Raw genomic sequence first — 19751 nt, forward strand, 5'->3', positions numbered from 1 at the left:
GATGTGTTGTATAGGAAATGACGATTTTGGTGGGTGGAGGCAGGGGAGTGGAAAAGGAAGGGGAAGGAGAGACTGCTAGCATTTTGCGATTGTGATTGCAACGACCTTTCAGCTCAGATCTCTCTCTCTGCTAGGTGGCTTCCTTTCGCAGCTGCCCATATTGCTATCGCAATCCTTCTTGCCCATATTGCTATCGCAATCTTTTTTCACCTCTTCACTTCAATAAAGACTGAAGATTTTTTCCCTTAACCTGAGTTCCTGACTCTGGCTGATTTTAAATACGTGGTCATTACAATTGGCGCCCAAAGTAAAAAAAAAAAAAAAAGGGGGGGGGGGGGAAAGGGGGCGGAGATGGCTCAGTGAGTAGAGCACCAGCCCTGAAGTCAGGAGGACCTGAGTTCAAATCCAGCCTCAGACACTTAACAGTTCCTGGTTGTGTGACCATGGGCAAGTCACTTAACCCCAACTGCCTCAGCAAAAAAAAGCAAAAAGAAGAAGAGAAACAAACAGAAAAGTTGTTGCAATGGCAAAAAGCAAGCACTCTCTCCTCCCCTTCCTTTTCCATTCCCCTGCCTCCACCCACCAAAATCGTCATTTCCTATACAACACATCAGGACTTGCACAAAGAGTGGGCGGCCATTCTTTCTCCAAGCTTATATATTAATAGAGTAAGGTCCAATTACTATTTAGCCTCATGTGCTTGGGACCTCAGTGCATCAACTCAAGCCTCAGCCCATTACAGGAAGGAAAGAGAGAAAGAATATATGAAGGCACTCTAAATATCAGCAGCTTGGGCAAGGAGTAAGGCCTCTGTTAGAAATTAGGAAGCAGAAAATTCCAAGTTTAAGATTAGTACAAAATAATATTAGCTTTTTTGGCTGCCATATCATAATGTTGACACTTTTTAGTCCATGTAAATCTCCAGATATTTTCAAAATAAATTCCAAAACTTGCTGTCCATCCCTGATTGCCCTGTAGCTTGTTAAGTTGATTTTATTTGCTAAATTGATTAAATGTCAGAAGCAGCAACAATGCAGATAGAAGCATATAGGAAATTAACTGAAAACAAAGTGCACAATCACAAAATATACAGCATAGTTTAACTATTAGAGCATTTGAATTGAAATCAAAAAATGACTGGAAGTTTGCTTGATCGCTGACCATGGTGCTGAAATATCTGCAATCCAAAGACTGCAGATGTCAGAATTCTTAGCTTCCTGACTATAGTGCTGAATTAACTACAATCTGAGAAGTAAAGAATCAAGAAGATAGCATTTAAAAGTGGGAGAATTTAAACTTTTTTTAATCTAAAAGGAACTTAGTGTTTATTTACTACAACCCATTCATTTGGGAGGTGAGAAAACAAAAGTCTAGAGTGTGGAAGTACTTGTCCAAGATTAAATAGATATCAAGTATCTGAATCAGGAAGTTGATACCTATCTAAATCCAATGCTCTTTTTAATATATGATCCTTCTTCTGATGACAGGGTGTCAGCCAAATCACTGTTCCCAGTTTGAAAACAACTGATTTTAGTGCCTTGATACCTACACATGGCAAATAAACAAATGTTTCTAAATAGTAGTGGCTACCGCTTCAGCAGAATGACAGCTTCTCCTATCCAGATGAAATTCTACACCAATGTCATGTGTAAAAAACCCTGACAGTTTGCAATACTCTTTTCTGATAATCTTTGATACTGATGACCTTTTCTTTTTCTGCTTTGTTCCTCCAACCTACCCAGTATTAAAAAAAAGACATTTTTTTAATTTTATCAGAATCATCAATTTGAGATATATGCATGCATATATTTTACAAAAAAAAGTCTATCAAAGAATCTGAGTCTACCATAGATATTTATTCCTCCCCACTGCCTGACAGGCAGCTCCTACATCTCTGGGAACATATCTTGTTCCCAGTCATGGCTTCTAGTACCAATAAAGGGTAGTGTGTATCTACCCTTATGAATATGATAGATTGAAGTTCATCATTGGGACCTATTAGAATTTATATGTGTGTTGACAGAGGGCACTGTTAAGGATTTTTTCTACAAAAATCAAATGAAGAAATGGGAGGTATTTGTCCCAAATAAAAGAAGATTTGGAAGAAACCTGCTGTCTTCAAGTTTTTGAAGGATTGTGATTAAGAAGAATTAGTCTTGTTCTGCTTGCCCTGAGAGGACAATTAGGAAAAATCACAAGGAGGCAGGTTTGGATTCAATATTTGGACAAAATCCCATGACTAAAGCTGTTTTAAATTGGAATAGATTTACTCAGTAGGTAGTTACTTTCCTAATACCAGAGGTCTTTATCAAGGGGTTCTACTGTCAGAGATTTTGTAAAGCAGATTCTGACTTAGATACAGATTGGAATATAAGCCCTCTGAGGTCTCTTCCAATTTGCCATCACAGATTCTTATTTTTTATTTAAAAGTTTTATTTTCTCCAGGTGCACATAAAACTTTTTTTTAACATTTGTTTTTTAAAACTTTGACTTCCAGATTCTTTCCCTTCCTCCCTATCTTTCCCCAATTGAGAAGGTACATGTAAAGTTATGCAAAACATTTCCAGAAAAAACAGATTCTTATTAATCAGTAATGGAGACTGAATCATGTGTGGAAGAAGGACAGCAGCCATCAGAATATTATGCGATTCTGATCATTGCAATACCCAAATGTATGTTTATTGTTCTAATCTAGTTCAATGAACACAGTAGTAACTATTTGGCTATTGTGTCTGCTCCAGCTAGTATCCAATTCCTGATCCAATAAAAACAGATTCACAGAACCCAAGAATGTCTCAGATTAGAATTGAGTTAGAATAAGGAAACTTGGATCCCCTGAAGCTCTAAGATTCTAAGAGAAGACTCTAAGAGTCTGGCACTGGACTTTCTTACCTTTTACAATCCTAAATTGAAGCTCAACTGCTTGCTTTGATCTTGGGCAATTCTCTTTTCCTCTTCAGGTCTCAGTCCCATGGGGGAGGGAGGGAAGCAACTAGATAATCACCAAGGTCTCTTCCAACTTTAATTCTGTTATTCTGTGAGTCATTCTTCCTATTTTCAGCATGTAGCTCTCATCCCTGACCCAATGCCATGATTCATTTTTAAGAAAAATTCCATTAAAATAAAAGCTATTTGCTAAAAGGCTACCTCACTGGGCCTATCGTGAGCCAAAGCTCAGTGCCAAGTTAGTGCAGTCTCAGACCTTACTATGACTTCTAACCTGTGAAATAAGTAATTTAAGATACCCCAGTAGAGGGGCTCTAGTGCCTCTGTCATTTTGTTCATCCTGCTTGGATTAGGAAGCATAGAAGACTGTTTTTCCATTAGTGAACACTGGTCTAAGGATGTCATCTTGAAAAAGTAAAGAAAAATACAAAATATGGAATGCCAAAAGGCCAAAGAAAAATTACAATGAAAAGAAAACTAAGCAAGCAATCAGAAGCTTTGGTTTTGATCCTAGTTTGGCCACTAATAATAGATACACTGAAAAGCTATTCTCCCATTCTAGGTCTTAGTATACTAGGAGCATTCTAGAGTCGGTAAGATCCAAGTTCAAATCTGGGCTCAGACAACTTACTATCTATGTGACTCTGGATAAATCAGTTTTCCCTGTTTCTTCATCTATCAAGTAAGCTAGAGAAAAAGATAGCAATAAACTCCACTATTTTTGCAAAGAAAACTCCAGAAAGAGACCACAAAGAGTTGAGGAGTATGATTGAAAATAACTAAAGAATAATACTTATCTATAAAATAAATGACTGGAATAAGATAACTTATATTACAGCTCTAAAATTCTGTGTTCTACAGACCTTCAACTTCAATATTCTATGTCCCATGATCTCTTCTGGTTCTAATACTTTTGATGCTGCTTGAGTTTCTCAAAACCCTGAGAGTTTATCTTCAGCTTGGACCTTTTACAACCCAGTGTAGTCTACAAATGTTGAGGCCCTCTAGGAAGGAAAGACTAGAGTATAAATCCTTTGTACTTTGTGATTTTTGTCAGATGAAATAAAGCCCTCTTACGTTCAATAACTTGAAGGTTTGCAAGAGAACTGATGACCCTCTTTATCAGAGACCTGGACTTGAGAATCACAGAGAACATCAAAGGACTAGATGATGGTGACCCATTGTCACTAGATTAGCAAACCAGCACTGACTTCATCCTTGACAAAATTATTGTGGATTCCTTCAACCCCTATCTTCTTGCATGCAGATTTGGATCAGATATTTCAAGTATCAGACACAGTGATTGTAAATATGATTGAGTCTCTGAAAATTCTGGATGGAGATATTCTAGAATATAGAGTGAGAAAGATGAGGACTTAGGTGTTTTAGTTACAGTGGTTCTCAAACTTTTGTTTTCAGTATCTTTATCCTATTAAAAATTATTGAGCATCTCTCCAAAGCGTTTTTGTTTATCTGGATTATATTTATAGACATTTACCATATTGGAAATAAAAACTATTTTTGAATTTGTAGACCCTCTAAAAGGGTTTCAGAGATCCCCAGAGTTCTCTAGACCATACTTTGAGAACCACTGTCTTAGTACTTATAAATCTCCCTCCTTTGTGTGAAAGTGATATTATAAAAGTGAAAAGGCTTGGAGCAGCTGGATGATAAAGTAAAGTCAGGAAGACTTATCTTCTTGTGTTAAATTCTAGCCTCAGACACTAGCTCTGTGGCCCTTGGTCTTTATTCTGTTTGCCTCAGTTTCCTCAATCATAAAATGAGTTGGAGAAGAAAATAGCAAATCACTCCAATATCTCTGCCAAGAAAACCCCCAAATGGGATCCCTGAAATAACTCAATAACAACAAAAAATGACAAGGCTTATGCTTGGCTTTTATTTGATGCCTGTATGATTGGGAAATTGTTAATATTAGCTACTTGTGAAGCACTTTATACCAGCATAAGCACATCTGGAGGCTTATGATCAAGTAAACAAGACACCGGGTAACACACTAACCTTGGGCATTTCCTACGCAGATATATAGCCCCAGAATGACATTTGCTCATTTTTAAGATGACATTTTCCCCAAGCTGGAACTAAAGTGGCTACTCACAGACCTCCTCTATATCCAATACACCCCAGTTTCCCCCTCCTTAAGCAACCTGGTGTTCCTACTACTCTGATCCCAGACACTCACCAAATCAATGCTGGATTAAGAAAGGACTCTGAGACAAATTAACTCACTTCTGTATAGAACTCCCAAACTTGAGATCTGCCAGCCTCCCTACTAGCTAGGATTACAGGCTTATCCTACCACATCCAATCAACCTTATTCATAATTAGAGAAGGTTATGCTCTAGTGGAGGTAATTTTCAGGTTTCAAAAAGTACATCCTCTATCCCAAAATAATTACAACTACCACAGGTGCTTGAAATTGTACCATTAGAGTTTGATGCCTTTGAAATAAGATTTCTTTGTGGTTGAAAAATTGGTATATAACAGACAAAAATCACAGCCTCATTGAAGATTGTACATGATAAACTCTCAGCTCCCTTCCAGCATATATATGATTCTATGATTTTTAAATTGCAGATACTCATGGAAAAGCCATTTTAATTCAATTAAATATTAATTATGAAAATGGCTGAATAATTTATGTTATATGAATGTTATGGAATATCATTGTTCTATAAGAAACAATCAGCAGGATGATTTCAAAGAAGCCTGAAGAGACTTACATGGACTGATGCTAAATGAAATGAGCAGAATCAGGAGATCATCATACATAGCAACAAGACTATATGATGATGAATTCTGATGGACTAGCCTCTTTTCAACAATGAGATGATTGAGATCAGTTCTGTGATGAAGAGAGATGCAGAGAGAGGATTGTGAGAACTGAGTGTGGATCACAACATAGCATTTTCACTCTTTTTGTTGTTGATTGCTTGAATTCTGTTTTCTCTCATTTTTTTCTTTTTTTTGTGCAGCAAAATAATTGTATAAATATGTATACACATATTGGATTTAATATAAATTTTAACATGTTTAATATATATTGGATTACTTCCCATCTAGAGAAGCAGAACTGGAGGGAAGGAGGGGAAATTTGCAACGGGAGGTTTTGCAAGGATCAATGTTGAAAAATTATTCATGCATATGTTTTGAAAATAAAAAGCTTTGATAAAAAATTAATTATATGCCCATTATAGGCAATGTGCTATATGAACTACTGGAAATAGAAAGTTAGAGTAAAATTCAGTCGCAGGATCTTTCAAATTTTGTAGAAGGGATAAGGCATATACATAACTGGCTATGTTAAAATATGTCATCAAATTTAAGGAGACAAACTCCCTTACAGATAGGACGATCAGGAGAGAAATCCTAGAGTTGGTGTCATGTGACCAGGAGCTTAGGAGAAGAGAAGGATGTTGTAGAGAGCAAAATAAAGGAAGTGTGGTTGAAGATTCCAGACCTGGAAATAGTGTCTAGGGGGAGAAACCATAAAAAATTAGATAGCAGCCTAATTGTAAATACCCTTGAATATCATGGTAAGAGGTTAGAAGTTGTTTCTTAGACAGTGTGTATTTGCAAGCTGATAACTAAAATAATTCAAATTCCACTTTCCAATTATTCTGGATGCTTTGAAAGATTTGGAAAGACCATTGGATTAGAGGGAGTTTACTTGAACTTGAGTCCCAGACCTGGTACTTTTTAATCAAGTAATTATAGGCAAGTTACTTTGCCTTTCTGAGACTCAGTATGTTCCCTGTAAAATGAGAATAATAATCAATAGTATGGTAGAGTGGATCATGTGCCACATTTGGAGTCAGGAAGACCTGGCTTCAAATTCTGCCTCAGATATTTACTACGGACATGACCCTGTACTAGTCATTTAATCTCTTCAGGACTTCGCTTTCTCATCTACAAAATGAGTATCCAAAGACCTTTTCGTTTGGGTACCTTTTAGTTTTATATCTGTAATCTATAGCGCATACAGTCACATCACTCTAGGCCATTGCTTACCATGTCAGTACCTCAAGAAACTGTCTTAGAGGTGAGTATCTTCTTAGCAAGTCAGTCTATCAATGAAAGAAGTTCCCTACTCAGATGAAATCAAAAATCTAGCTCCCAATCCACTCCATAGATATTTCTATTATCTCACAGGGATTTTTATGAAAAGGGTGTTTTGTGAATGTTAAAGAGCTACAGAACATGAGTTATGATTATTGGGAAATAGAAGGAATTAAGATGGGAAGGTCAACTAGGAGGTTATGTTAGTACAAGTTTGCAGTAAATAAGGCTGTCAGTGAAGGAAGTGATAGTAAGAATGAAAAAAAAAAGGGATGATTTTATGAGATAATTTAGAGTTAGAATTAAAGTAATTTGGCAAATGATTGGACCTTAGGTGAAGGAATGGGAAGAGTCAAAGATGACTAAGGTTTTAAAACCTACTGACCAAAAGGAAAATGGGACTTATCAACAAAAATAGAGAAATTAAAAGAAAGGATAGTTGTGGGGTTTTTTTTAAAGATGAAGGATAATGGCAAAATGCTAGAACACCTTATTAAATAGATAATGATCAACAAGCATTTAGAAAACTGAACAGTATTCTCCAAGATTCTGCATGATGTCTTCAAGAACAAGTCATGCACTCTGAATCTTTTTTTTTTCCCATAAGACTATTGGATCAGGGAACACTGTAGCCATGGCATTCTTGCATTTCAATGAGACATTTGGCAAAGCTGCTCATGCTTTTCTTGTGGACTCAATAGAGAAACAGATAAATTCAAAATAATCACACCCACAGAGTACTCATTAATAGATTGATAACCATTTGAAGACATGTGTCTAATGGCATACCCCCAAGAACCTGTCCTTGACTCTGTGCTGTTTATTATTTTTATCAGTGGCTTGAATGAAAGCATAAATGACATGCTTATCACATCATAGATGAATTAGCTAGTGTGCACACATCCAGAATCAGTAAGATTTCAATAGGTTAGAATATGGGCCATTGAAAAGATGAAATTTAATAAGTTTAAGAGTTGAGTCCTATACTTGTTTCAAAGAATTCTTTTCTGAAGTACATGACTAAGAATTCATGGACTACTAATAGTACATATAAAGATCCAGGCTTTTTAATGGAATAAAAGGAATTAAAGGTCAATATTAATCAGCAGTGTGATATGGCAACTAAAAAGCTAACTCAAGATTAGGTTGCAATACTTTGGCCAGTTACTGAAAGCATATTTTAAGAAGGATGAGGAAAGGTTGGGCTATAGCCAGATGTCCTTGGGCCAAGCAGCATAAGTTCAATCCTCTTCCAAATAAATGATTTTCAAAATTTGAAGCAGTTATTCTGATTCTCTAAGTCTTTACTTCCTTGGGTTTTTCTTCCTTTCTTCTCTAGACTGTCAGTGTCCTTCACAAAATGAGTATTCCAAAACTAAATAGCAAGTGAATTCATCTAGGGTTAAGCTTACAACAGGTAGATCTGTAGAGGTAGTATTCCAAATAGAAGTATCATAGAGTTATAGGACAAAAAGGTCATGTAGTCCAATTTCATCATGCAATGAACAAAGCATAAGAATAGGCAAAGTAAATGCAGAGAAACATGCAAAAAGGGACTCATGGATGTGACTACTGTATGTGGAGAACCTTAATTTTCAAACTCTGCCTGAAATTCACAAATCCTTGCTTTTGCCTATCTTTGGGCAGATAGAAGAGGGAGCAAGAACTAGAACTATGATTTCATTGATATAGATAACTTTCCCCAAAAAAAAGCCTCTCTGTTAATATAGATTGATAATGTTACAGAGTTGTGTAGAATACTGAGATGTTAAGTGACTTACCCAGGGTCACATAGTCAAGCTTTATAAGACATAAGCTGAACTGAGAAATTTCTGACTGAGGCTGACTCTCTACTTTGGCATGATGCTTTTAATTTACAGGTAAGAAAACCCCAGTGCAGAGAGAAGTGACTTTTCTAAATCACCCAGCATATTAGTAGTACAGCCAAATTTCCTGACTCCAAATTCTTTCCACAGCTTTTTTCATTACATCCTATGGGAGTGAAGCATAACTTGAATTGCTGGAGGGAGCTAGATTAATATGGAGGACAAATAAATCAAGGTCTGATAGCCTAGAAAATTACCACTCCTGAAAATGCTCAAAGACATTTATCTTCTATTGCCAAACCAGTGGGCATTTTTAATAATAATGCTATTTTGTAGCAACGTAGACAATCATATTTCAGTCTATTTGATCTGCATTAGGAAAAAGTAAATATATGATTGTAGAATTTTATGTGGGTGGATAAAGACAAATGCCCTTCCTTAATAAGATGTCCCAGAAACTAGGAGCATGGGAGTTTGAAAAATTGTGACAAAATGCTTGTTGTCACCAAACAATTGTACAAACAATTGTACCCAACATGCTGCAGATCAGGAATGATAAAATAACTGCCCTGAGGCTCTGGCCAGGAACGTTCGTATTGGGGAAAGTTTAATAAGAAGTATTCAATGAGCAGGTTACAATTCCCCACCCATCAACTCAATAGTGCATGTAAGTGAAATGCTGCCAAACAGAGTGAACAGAAGATGCTAATGGGTTCAGCAAGGGAAAAGATGAGACCATAAACATTTGTCATTTGCAGCCTAGATGGGATGCAAGGATTGGAGTTTGCTTTTTAGCTAAAAGTATCTGAAGGTTACAACCCTTTCATTGCAGCTGATCTGCTGACACCTATATTATATGGAACCAAGTAGGGTTCCCCACCTTCCCATCATAGGAGCAGAAATTCATTAAGATTCTGAATTGAAGTAGACCCCAAAAGGCCATCTCGTACAAATACTTGCCTAGTGCATAACTCCCCCTTGCTAGGTAACATCCCTGAAAATCACTGTCTGTTAAGATTCTGTGAAGAAAGCAACATGGGCAGTTGCGACAGGAAGCCAGCTAGCAGAGGGGGATCGGAGGTCAAGGGCGGTAGCGCAATGAGAGCAGCTGTGACAAGACGCCAACCAGCAGTCTCTCCTTCCGTATCCCTTTCCACCCCCCTACCTCCACCCACCAAAATCGTCATTTCCTATACAACACATCAGGACTTGCACAAAGACTGGGTGGGGCTGTTCTTTCCCCAAGCATATATATTAATAGAGTATGGTCCAATTACTATTTAGCCTCACGTGCTTGGGACCTCAGTGCCTCAACTCAAGCCTCAGCCCATTACAACTATCCAAGTTCAGAAATAGTATGTTTGGGTGGGAAATTCAAAGATCTACAAGATTTTAAGACAATTTTGTCTTGCACCTTTATTTTATAAATGAGGAATCTGAGAGAGTATCCAATGCAAGATTCAAGACCACATCTCCTAAACTTCAAATTCAATCCTCTATCTACAGCTTTTTGTTTAATGAGAACACCTTTCTTGTCAGATTGGCTAAATAACTTGTCCATTATAACTCAGCTAGTAATCAGGGGAGAGGGGAATAGTTTTTGACATGGAAAAAAGAACTGATTTCAATTTCTGATTCTAACAATTATGAAAGTTTGAATCATGGGCATATAACTTTTTCTGAGTCTCGGTTTCTTTATCTATAAGACATCAGTCACAAACCTGATAGTTCCTTACTTTTAAACCTTCTAGCAACATAGAAAAATGAACTTTTAACATTCCTTTTAGCATTCTTTTTGATGAACATCTCTCAAGTTCTTGTGATGCAAGTTATCCTATATAAAGTATCTGTTCCTTGTTTTGTTTCTTTCTTATTTCAGAGGATCATGGCCATCAAGCAAGTTTTGAATGCCCACAACATCAGCTTTTTCCTACGAGGAGGCTTCTGGGTGCTTGTAACATTACGTGACACAGATTCAGGTAAAGACAGAACATGTGCTGTTCTTGCCCCAAACATTGTGTTTTGAAAGCTGAACAATTAATTCCCTTTGACAAAATGCTGGAACCCACCAGTATAATTTAAGAATCGTTTAGAAACTTTATTCAAAGGAGCATTGTTAATGATTAATAATAATAATAATAATAATTCTTCAGCTACCTATCCATTTTGATTCATAACTTAGCTTAAAGATAATGAGCTATTTATTGGAAACAAAAATCTGAATCTTGGCAGATGTTGCTGAAGAATTTCATAGTTTCTTCAGATACCAAAAAAAAGGATATTAGGTTTTGCCCCGTTCTACCTCTTTAAACTTGGCATTCTTGGTCTCTCTTATAGTTCTCACTTGATGATTTCAGCTCCCTCTTAGCTCTAAAGCTATGTATCTATGTATCATAAAACAAGAGTCCTTGTTATACATAATTATGCATAAAATTAAACCAGGAGGAATTACAAATTCATTGTAATTAATGAAAACAGTTACAAAATTCAATGGTACTCGCGAAACAAATCTCTGGGTTTTTTAAACTCCCATGGATCACAATTTCTCTCTTTGCTTCTTGTTTTTTTCTTTCTTTCTTTCTTTTTTGGATAATTTCAAGTAGGGACTGAAGAGCTTTCTTCTGCTCTTCAATCTGATTTCCCCCCAATCTGATTTTCATTAATTTTTTTTGTTCTTTTATTACATTAATTTCTCAATATAGCCTTTCTCTCTCTCAGCTGTGCCTTGTAATAAAGATTTTTAAAAAGCAAAAAGCAGTTTAGAAAACCCATCTAACAAGTCAAAAAAGAAAAGAAAAGAAAGATCAACTAAGATATCAGTCACAACTGACAGGATTTGAAATATCCTACATGGATGGCCCCCCATTTTTATAAAGAGGGGAAAAGGGCACACTTTAAGTACTTTTATTTTTGTTATAAAGTACAGCTGATTGTCTAATGGAATGATCTAGACACATTTTTGCTGGTGGCACAGAAACCTAAATCCTAGTGGTCAAGTGAAATATAACTATCAAGCTATGATTTAAATCATGAGTTTTTCTCTTTTTTTGTCTCTTTGAAAGTCTAATAAAGTCTATGATTATTCCCCTTCTCAGAATATTTTTAATGATTTTATATTTTATTTCCCCCAATTTCATAAAAAATAGAATACCATTTTAATTCATAATATAAATAGACAATTACTAAAGAAAGCAACTATATAGAAATATTTATCAAAATATGTTTTTAAAGTTCTTAGACCCTACTTCTTCACATCAAGAACTTTTCATTTAAGTAAGAAGGTCACTGAATTTCTCAGACCCTATTTCTCCACATTAAGAACTTCTCATTTAAATAAGAAGATCACTGAATTTCAGAACTGGAAGGAACTTTGGTACCTAAAATGTGGAATACTTGATTGGAAGGAACTTTATAAATCTAGTCCAAATGACTCATTTTGCAAATGAGAAAACTGAGTCCTGGGACTCTTCATCTAAAATCAGGAAGGAAAGGAAAAAATTGCAACCCACAGGAATTAAAAGACCAAAGAGCTTAGTTTCATAAGTATAGTTATGTGTTTTAAGTGTATTCATTAATTACACTCTCCTGGTTTCATTTTTAATGCATAATTGTTCATATGTTTTATGATCCATAGAACCATTGGCTTTAGAACTGAGAGGGGGCTGAAATCGTCAAGTGGAAGCTATAGGAGAGGCCTTCAAATGCAAAGTGTAAGGTTTTAGATTGGAAAGAATCCAATGTCTTTTTGTAGATGAAGAAATTAAGCCCAAAAGTCACATTCTTTGAAATCCTATTTCTAATCAATTCTCCACTGAGTCTGGCCTCTCCAATTTAAACTGGGCTTTCTCTAAAGGAACCTAAAGATAGAATTAGAATTTCAGGTGGTGATTCTTTACTCAAAATAATTTGGAAGGCTGTAGAGCTCACCAAGACAATCTACTAACCATCTCATTGATTTGCAGATTCTCAAAGGATTGGAGGAGGAGGTGGATATTGGGCCCTCATTGTTTTATTCCTTATTTGCCTATTTGCAGTGGGAGCATTCATTCTCTACAAATTTAAAAGGCAAGTCCACTTTCCATTTTTTCAGGCATTGAAATAATAGATAGATGTCACCCATAATGGAGTTGCTGTTTCTAGGTAACTAGCATTGGAAACCCTCAGCATGGTGTAAGGAGTATGTCTTGCCTCTAGAATATTCCCTGCATTTATTTGTCATTTGAATCTGAGATTATGCCATTAGAGCTCTTGCATACCTCTAGTTGAAAACATCAAGCCCTTCTTAAATTTCCATAATAGTAGAAGCCTAAGAATTCATTTATTCATTCACTCATCATTACAAAAATATTCATAACATTGGGTAAAGTGGAAAGAATTAAGCCTTCAAGTCAGAGACTTCCTTTGGCCATTTATTATATGAGTGATACTGAGCAAATCATCTTATCAGTTTTCTGATCTATAAAATATAGAGCTTATAATATATTATCTCTAAGGCCATTTCTAGTTCTAAAATTTGTCAAATTTGCCTGTTCCAACTTAACCAACATCAACATCCATGAAATGAATGGATAAAAAGTTATCTGTAAAGCATTTCCTATTTGCCAGACTAGGAATAGAAATATAATTGTGAGTCACTTCCTACCCTCAATGAACTTATATTCTAATGGATGTGAAAATAAGCCATATAGGAGAGTAATGGCCAGAAAATGGGGCTTTTGGTGAATGAATATATAGGCCTTTGACACCTCTTCCAGAAGCAATGAAAGTCTTGCTTTTGTTATTATGCAAACAGTAGAGCATGGAAATCAGGAAGGGGAAATCATTTGTGTGCCACAGTAGGACAAGTGGACCCTTGAAGAAAAGAAGGATTCTAAAAATTCCTACTCCATGGGAAAGCCAGTGGCTCAGACATTAAGCACCACAATCCAAAGTCTCCAGGCCATTCAGGCCTCAGATTTATATAATAATTTATATGAAATTTGAATGTGGCCCTGTTTGGAGATAGCCCCCTTCTCTGAGAGACAAGTTTGTGATCTAGTCTGGACCATTGAAATCAATTCTCTGAATTGTTTAATAAGAAATAAGCAATGAGGGACAGCAATCCAGCAATCCTACTTAAGCCACAGGACACAAGCAGCTAGAGAAGAGGGTAATGTCTGGTGTCTAGTTAGTTACGACCAGTCTGTCAGGGTGCACATTGGGAACAAGAGTGGCCAAGACATAGTGTCTTTGGCCAGGAACCAGTTTCCTTTAGTACCAAAAATGAAACGTATTTTAGGTGAGGAGAATAAGGGCAAAAGAAATTTGTGTGGTAACTATCCCCAAGTGTTTACAAAGCTGATATAGGGAAGAAATAAAGGAGTATTGCTTTTCCCCAAGGGGCAGGAGAACCACAAGCTACAAGTTACAAAGGCTGATTTAGAGCTAATATAAGGAAGAACTTTCAGCATTTAGAGTTACCCCAAAATTGGAAGCAGTTGTCTCAGTTGCAACCTGTGATAGATAGAGCAAAGGGAATAATTGGTCATGGGGATTTGGGGGCTACTTTCAATGCTCAGTCAATGATTCTTATTGAAATTGAAAAAAAAACATACTGACACATTATATAGAGAAGAAAAAAGGGAGAGCTCAAGAACCCACTCAAATGTAGTTTGAGTAGGAGGCTCACCTACCAATCTGCTAATCAATAGACATAAATGCTATGTACCAGGATAGCTAAGTGACAGAGCACTAAGCTTAGAATCAGAAAGACTTATCTTCCTGAGTTCAATTCTAGTCTCAGATGCTTGCTAGCTCTCTGACTCTGGACAAATCACTTAACCCTGTTTACCTCAGTTTCCTCATCTGTAAAATAAGCAAGAGAAGGAAATGGCAAACCATCCCAGTATCTTTGCCAAGAAAACCCCAAATGGGGTCCTGAAGAGTCAGAATATAACTGAACACATATTCCCATTTGTTAGATTTCAGTCACAAATGAAAAAAATCTCAACTTTCTTAAGAACAGGAATAATTCAAAGTCCCATACCCACCCTGAGAAAAAGCACCATGCATTACTGGAATGTTTTTTATAAAGAGATATTCTTTAGTGCCCATTATTAATTTATCTCCATCTTCCTTTTCCTCTAATTTATAAAGAATGCTCCCTCTTTATGGGAGGTGAGGAATCCCTGTTTGGTGCCCACCTATGGAGGACTAAGAGCCCCACTGAGCTTTTTGAGGTGCCTTACCACATTGCAATATGCTGTAAAAATGGTTCATGTGTGCAATAATATCATCTCAATGGCAATCCAGCCAAAGTCTAGTCTTGTGGCTCGTAAAGCTGCCAGGAGCATCCATTACCAGATACTGGGGATTTATACTCCTTCATTAGCCCTGGGGTTAGGCACAATTAGACACCAATACAGTTACCCAAAGACAAATGGAGCGGGAAGTTTGTGTGTCATTGAGTTTTTTTTTTTTTTTTCCCATTAGATAAAAACAAAATTATTCTCCTGGGACCAGCTGCTATTCTAGAAATCTGCTAGTATCTCTCTCTTTGATGAAAATGACAAGTGCATGCTAGAGCAACAAAACCTCCTCTTCCCCTACCCTTTTATTTTAATGTAATTTTTTTTAAGGAATTTTGCCCTTGGAAATTACAACGGGGCTTAAATTTCTATCTGGATTTATTTCAAGTTGCTACTGATAAGAATTTGAAAAGACAAACAGGTCCTGAATTAGAAACTGATGATTGGATTCTGTACCTGTGGATTAGCTGGCAAATTTGCCTAAGCTTAGGACTGATGAAATCTGGCTAGCAGAATGATTATTTTGTTTAATATTGCATGATTTTTCTGCAATGCAAAAATAAATAAATGGGCTCTCTATTACATCTCTTAAAATTGTCCCCTAATTAATATTCAAAAGAGCTTACATGAATATGGACCTGGACAATAGATCAAGAGCTTCTATTACAACAAATGGATAATAATAATTTTAACAGTTTACTAAGCACTTTCCTTGCAATCACCTCTTTAGACTATTGGCATATAAATATTAGTGGTCCCCATTTACAGATGAGCTAATTGGGACTCAGGTTTAGGAACTTGACTGGTAAATTCATGATGAAGCTAACATTTCTTTTCAATTCAAATATCTCTTTTCCTATTACTGCTGCTAGAAAAAGCTTAATATATTGGAAATATCACTAGCTTTTTAATCAGGCAATAAACATTTATTAAGAACCTACTTAGTGGCAGGTACTGTGCTGGGATACAAAAAAAAAAAAAAAAAAAAAAAAAAAAACCAAACACCTATCCTTATCCTCAAGGTACTTACAATCTAATGAGGGAAACAACATGCAAACAACTATTTACGAGCAAAATATTTATAGAAAAAAATAGAAACAATTGAGAGAAGTCACTAGCATTAAGGGTAATCAGGAAGGACTTCTCTTAGAAGACAGAACTTGAAAGAGAGATGAAGCAGGAGAGAATTCCAGGCATGAGGAACAAGTACAGGAATGGGAAAATCTCATGTGAAGAACAACAAAGAAGATAATGTCACTAGATTGTTACAGGGAGTGAGATGTAGAAGATTGGAAAGGTAGAGGCGGGGTGAGTAGGTAAGGGCTTCAAATACCAAGCAGAGTTTTTTTTTGTTTGTTTTTTTTTATCTTGGATTTTTTTTCCCACAGCTAAAATGGACCAGAGTAGGGAAAAACTTGAAATAGAGAGATCAATCAGAAGGTTACTTCAGTGGTTCAGGAATACTATCATGAGGACCTTCACAAGATGGAGGCAGTATTAGAGGGAAAGATATAAAGAAGAAAGTTGAAAAAGTAAAACTGACAGGACTTAGCAATGGATTAAATATGAGAGGTGAAAGAAAGCAGAATGTTAAGAATGATGCCTAGATTGTAAGAATGTTTTACTGGAAGGCTGGTGGTGCCATTGGCAATAATAGGGAAATTCAAGAAATGGGGAGAGCTTTGGGGAAAAGAAAATGGGCTAAATTTTGGTTATAATGAATTTAAGATATTTTACAGTGATCCAATTTGATATTTATATGCAGTTAGAGATGTGATTTTAAAGGTTAGAAATTATGATGGGGTAAATAGATCTAACAATCATTAGCATAGAGATAAGAGACTTGAGCCTAAATCCTGATTCTTAGCTATGTGACCATGAGTAAATGTATGTCATATCTATGATCTTTCATTTTCTTATCTGTAGAATGGGGCTGGGAGGCAGCTAGGTGACTCGGTGGATAGAGCATCAAGCCTGGAAAAAAACCTAAATTCAAATCCTAGCTTTGCCACTTATTTATTACCCGTGTGACCTTAAGCAAGTCATTTTATATCTCTAGGCCCAGTTTTCTCATTTGTAAAACAAGAGTATATAGGTCCTCTCTAGCTCTAGATATTACTATTGCTGAATATTACTAAGATTCTATAATAATGGTAGCTCCAAAGAACTTCTACTGAGGGAAAAGAAAGAGAACATATCCACAGAAGACGAGACTTCAGAACTGAAGCACATCCATCTGGTATCTTTTGGAAAATGGTCTTTGGTCCATTTTTATTCTAAATACCAATGGAATCAGTTGACACTAAATCAGTATTTCCCAAAGCCCTGTCTTCCTTCCCTCTGTCCCGTACTATTCTATTCTCCCTATTATAATCATAAAATCATAAAATTCAGGAGCTAGAAAGAACTTGAGACATCTTCTGGTTCATCTGACCTAATTTTACAAGTAAAAAACCTTGAGGTCCATAGCAGCCAACAGAGTTAGACAAAGTCATGTAGTTGATGAGTAACAGCAACAGAATTTGAACCCAGTTCCTCTGCTTCAAAACTCTCTCTACTACTGAATGCTCTAATAAAAGTGATCTAATGACCCTAAATCACTGAGCTAGAACCAATGAATCAAGAGCTGTTATTAAGTTAAACCCTTCAATGTTCAATGCATTAATGTCATTTTTGAAACTCTCTCCAGAAGGATTACAAGTACCTGGCTCTGTTTATGTAGTGTTCTTTTTTCTGGCTACCCTTGAGAGAGTAGAGCAAGGGCCAAGTGCCTTACTAGCAATGTTGTGATAGGATGATGTTAACATCTCTCTTCAAGGGGTCAGGTTTCAAAGCTGTGGTTCAGGGACCATATAACTTAAATCTATTTTGCTTCATTGAAACCTTTATGGCTCTTATGGATTTGTAAAGTGAGTAGTGTCTGTGAGTGGATTGTAAATTATAATATTAACAGCTCACATTACTATATTTCTTTTTTTTTACAGAGCATACCTTCTGCCCACCTTCTACCCCAGCCACCAACCCAAGATCTCTTGTAGAAAATGTAGTACAAGTAGAGAATTTAATATTTTACAGAAGGGGAAACTGAGGGTCAGAGAGTAAAAGCAGTTTGCCCAAAATCACAGAGAAAGAGAGCAGCCATGCCTTCAACTGGCAAATGAGGATTCGATGGTTCATTGAGATAATGCACTGAGTAAATGACAGAATAATTGATTGCCAATAAGAGGTTAAAATTAAGTACATTTTTTAACTGAGGAGAAATTTGTAAGTAGATTTGGGTTCAAAGAAGCACCCCCAAGAAGGACAGAGCCAAGAAGGCACAGAAGTAGGAAGCAACATGGCAAATACCCATCCACAAAATTCATCCAAAGAGAACTAGAAAATATACTAGATTGCATCCTGATGGAGGAAATCTGAAGAAGTAACAATGAGTCATTTTTCCCAGCCCAAGTTAGTAGAGAAAGTGAGGAAGTAAGGTATACTAAGAAAAAGGGCAGAATTGGACCAAAAGCACACCATGCTTGGTATCCAGAAAGAGACTGTGCACAAGAATATTACAATGGAGACGGGTACCAACTGGGAGCTTTGCCATCCTATCCCCAATTCTAGGTGACAGATACATTTTAGAATGTACTCAGGGGTAGTATTTCTGGTGGCATTCCTGGGCAATTTGAGGGAAAGGATGAGGTTAAGAAAATCAGTAGTAGCAGAGGAGTGGTTCACACGCAGACTCAGGGCATCTAATCCAGCTTGCAGAAGATTAATCAGGGCATGAATCCTAGACTAAAAGGAAACTTTTAAGCCACTCAGGAATAGTGTCCTGTGGTTCCCAGCTCTCCTTAAATTCCGCAAGATCTTTTGTCTTAAGCATTAATTTAAAAAAAAAAAAACGTGAACAGATGCCTATTCTGAGCTCACATGGTACATCCTCTCCAATTCCTCATTACGCTATTAGCATCAAGACTGCATTAGCTGACCAAAATCATGGGTTTTCAATAAAATCCATTCACTCCAGGCTTATTTCCCTCCCTTCTTTGAAGTCCATGGAGATCTTGGCTTTAGGGTATTATGTTTGCTGGAGTCTTAGTGGCAAATGTCATAGCAACGTTTTGTGCTACATTTTTTTTTTCTGCAGGAGAGCAGACAAACAGAAGGAAAGGTAAAGAACAAGTGTCAAGATTTGAAAAAGAACTCAACCTCATTCCTCTCCTCCCAGAGCCTTGGAGAACCAAATTCCAAATGACAAAAATTATCCCTGGCTACAGGGCAGCAATGTGGCAGCATTCTGAGCCAGAGAACTGAGGAATAGGAATAGGGGATCAGAGTGGGAAAGAGGCTCTGCAGCATTCTACTAAGTCTGAGTAAAAAAGCCCAGCATGCAGCTAGAGTCAATTTTATCTCATAAAAAAAATCACTTAGAACACAGATCAGTGAGCCATAAATTGCCTAGTATGGCAAAAAAAAAAAAAAAAAAAAACAGATGCTTTTGATGTAGATCAGGGTAGCAATTCCTACTTTGAAATAAATATGTCACATTCACAATGGCCATTCTCTTTGGCAAAAGGTAGATTTATTTAGAAGAAGAGGTTATAGACAGCATAAGAGGTAAAATGGG

General features: G+C 36.6%; 1 protein-coding gene across 4 annotated transcripts in view; it reads left to right on the forward strand.

The window, feature by feature from the left end:
• Nucleotides 1-19751, forward strand: part of SORCS2 (sortilin related VPS10 domain containing receptor 2) — a 1241960-nt gene that overhangs the window by 1205868 nt on the left and 16341 nt on the right. For all 4 annotated transcript variants that reach the window (XM_051965561.1, XM_051965559.1, XM_051965560.1 and 1 more), the window contains exons 24-25: nucleotides 10729-10828; nucleotides 12812-12914. In XM_051965561.1, coding sequence (XP_051821521.1) covers nucleotides 10729-10828; nucleotides 12812-12914 — 203 coding nt within the window. The remainder of the gene's footprint in view (nucleotides 1-10728; nucleotides 10829-12811; nucleotides 12915-19751) is intronic.

This window comes from Antechinus flavipes, chromosome 6, assembly GCF_016432865.1.
Source record: "Antechinus flavipes isolate AdamAnt ecotype Samford, QLD, Australia chromosome 6, AdamAnt_v2, whole genome shotgun sequence".
NCBI classification, from domain to species: Eukaryota; Metazoa; Chordata; class Mammalia; order Dasyuromorphia; family Dasyuridae; genus Antechinus; species Antechinus flavipes.